Source organism: Acomys russatus, chromosome 1 (genome assembly GCF_903995435.1).
Source record: "Acomys russatus chromosome 1, mAcoRus1.1, whole genome shotgun sequence".
Classification (NCBI taxonomy): domain Eukaryota; kingdom Metazoa; phylum Chordata; class Mammalia; order Rodentia; family Muridae; genus Acomys; species Acomys russatus.
Genome location: NC_067137.1, coordinates 91,676,691 through 91,678,835, shown reverse-complemented (window position 1 = coordinate 91,678,835; position 2,145 = coordinate 91,676,691). Strand labels below are relative to the sequence as shown.

Genomic DNA, 2,145 nt, shown 5'->3' with positions numbered 1-2,145 from the left:
TACTCAGCTATTCAAACCAAGAAAATATCTTAGCTTTTTAAAATCTGGGTTCCACATTGAGAGAAGATATGTGATATTTGTCTTTTTAAGACTGGCTTATTTTGCTTAACATGATTATCTCTAGTTCCATATCTTTCCCCGCAAATGGCACCGTAAAAAAAAAAAAAAAAAGGTTTTTTGTCACTGAATAAAACTCTCCCATGGCCCTTTCTTAATGGCAGGTAAACATATTTTCCAAAGGTGCCGAGACGAACCTATGCGCTTCAGTTTCCTCACATGTTACTATGGCAAAATGCCCAAGCAGAGCTGCTTAGGGGAGAAAGGGTTTATTCTGGCTTATAGTTCCAAAGAGGATGCAGTCCTCATGGCAGGGACCACGTAGTGAAGGGAACACAAGCCCAGCCACTAACGTTGTCTCAGCGGTCAGGAAAAAAGGGAACAAGAAGCAGGGCTGCACTGTAAAACCTCAAGGCAAGCCGCAGTGATGTACTTCCTGCATCAAGTCTCGACCTCCTCCTAAAGGTTTCATAACGTTCTCAACACATGTAAGCCTCATGGGAAACATGTTACATTCCAACCGCAACACCACGTTTACAACTCACTGGTGAGTCCAGTCAGCCTAGTGCTGCTCAAGTCAGACTCCATCTCAGACAGCTGGGATGGGACTCAGGCCATCAGGGAGGCCATCCTGGATGTCTGACAGAACCCATTATGTGGATCCTTCTGGGTTCCTTTCATAGGAAACAGTATATGGGGGCTACACTTGTTCAGGGCTGGTTGTCATGTCTTACTGTTTGATGCCTTACTATGCAAAAGTTCATCACCACAGATCTCGCAATCATCTGCTGGCCTGAGTGTTCCTTGTGCAAATAAGATGCTTGGTCAGCGGGGCTTAATGAACACACACCTGTTAGGTCGAATGAATACATACCTGTTAAAATGAACATGTGCGTGTTAGAATGAACACATGCATATTAGGTAGAATGAATACATACCTGTTAGAATGAACACATGCATGTTAGAGAGTGTTGTACAGATGGAGAAAGAAAAGCAGACAATGCCGTGAGGTCAAAGCCAGCAGGCAAATGGAATGGGGCTGAGGGAAGTACTCCTCTCTTGAAGGCAGGACTCAGTATACCAAGTTGTAGCACCAACTCCAGTCCCTTCCTTCTTAACATATTCTCGTATTCAATTCTCAATTTCCTCATCATTGATTTCCTCCTTTCTTATTCTGTACTCTTTTCTGAGTTTAAGAAAGCCATGTAGTGGAAATTAAGAATGCAGCATCAAAAGTCAGTGGTATAGCTCTGAGGTAGAGCATGTGTTTAGTGTATACAAGACCCTGTGTTCAAGTCCAAGTGCCAAAAAATAGATAGATAAATAGATAAGTAGATAGATAGATAGATAGATAAAATAAGAAAATAAATCAGAATGTAGAACCTAGAATCAGATTTCTTGTATGGGAATTCTTTTTGTTTTGTTTTGTTTTGTTTTCAGGTTTATTGAAAATATGACAGAACAGATTTAAACAGCTCCACGTGGTGTTCTGAAATTCATCCCAGCTGTAGGCTGAGTGACCTGCAGGTTGGAGAGATACCAAAGTCCAGAAGCTTCAGCGTTTCCCTGGTGTCAGGATCTGTCTCAGTGATCTCCTGGTCTAGGGCTGAGACCTCAGGACCATATTTATCTTTCCTCTCTCTCTCTCTCTCTTCTTCCTGCAGCTTGATAGCGATACCTCTCACAGGACCTCTCTGAATCCACTTCATCAGATGCCTGACAGAGCTGGCTGTCTTGTTGTGGAGTTTCTTGCTGAGGATAGTGGCGCTCTCCTCCCACACGTGCTTGTTGGTGTGGAAGTCATTACCCAGACGCATGCAATACGTCTCAATGATGACCTGGGTCGCCTTTGTCACAGTCTTGGTGCAAACACAGCCCATGTTGGTGGGTCTTGGTAAAAGAGGAGACAGGCAGCACACCGGGAATTCTCAATTTGAACCCCAGCAGTGACTTCTAAAACATTACTTCATGTTTTTTACAGCTTCAGTTTCTCACTACTAAATCATACTAAGAATCGTGTCTATCTTCCTGAAAATTTTTTTAAAGTAATGTGGATCAACACCAATAATGGCTGCCTAAGCTTTCTTC

General features: G+C 42.8%; 1 protein-coding gene across 1 annotated transcript; it reads right to left on the bottom strand.

Annotated features, from left to right (window-relative positions):
- Positions 1–1,501: 1,501 nt before the first annotated feature.
- On the bottom strand, positions 1,502–1,937 carry LOC127196430 (40S ribosomal protein S17-like). The gene has a single exon (XM_051154118.1). It carries the CDS (start codon positions 1,935–1,937, stop codon positions 1,554–1,556), a length of 384 nt encoding a protein of 127 aa, XP_051010075.1. The 3' UTR covers positions 1,502–1,553.
- Between the last annotated feature and the right edge of the window lie 208 nt (positions 1,938–2,145).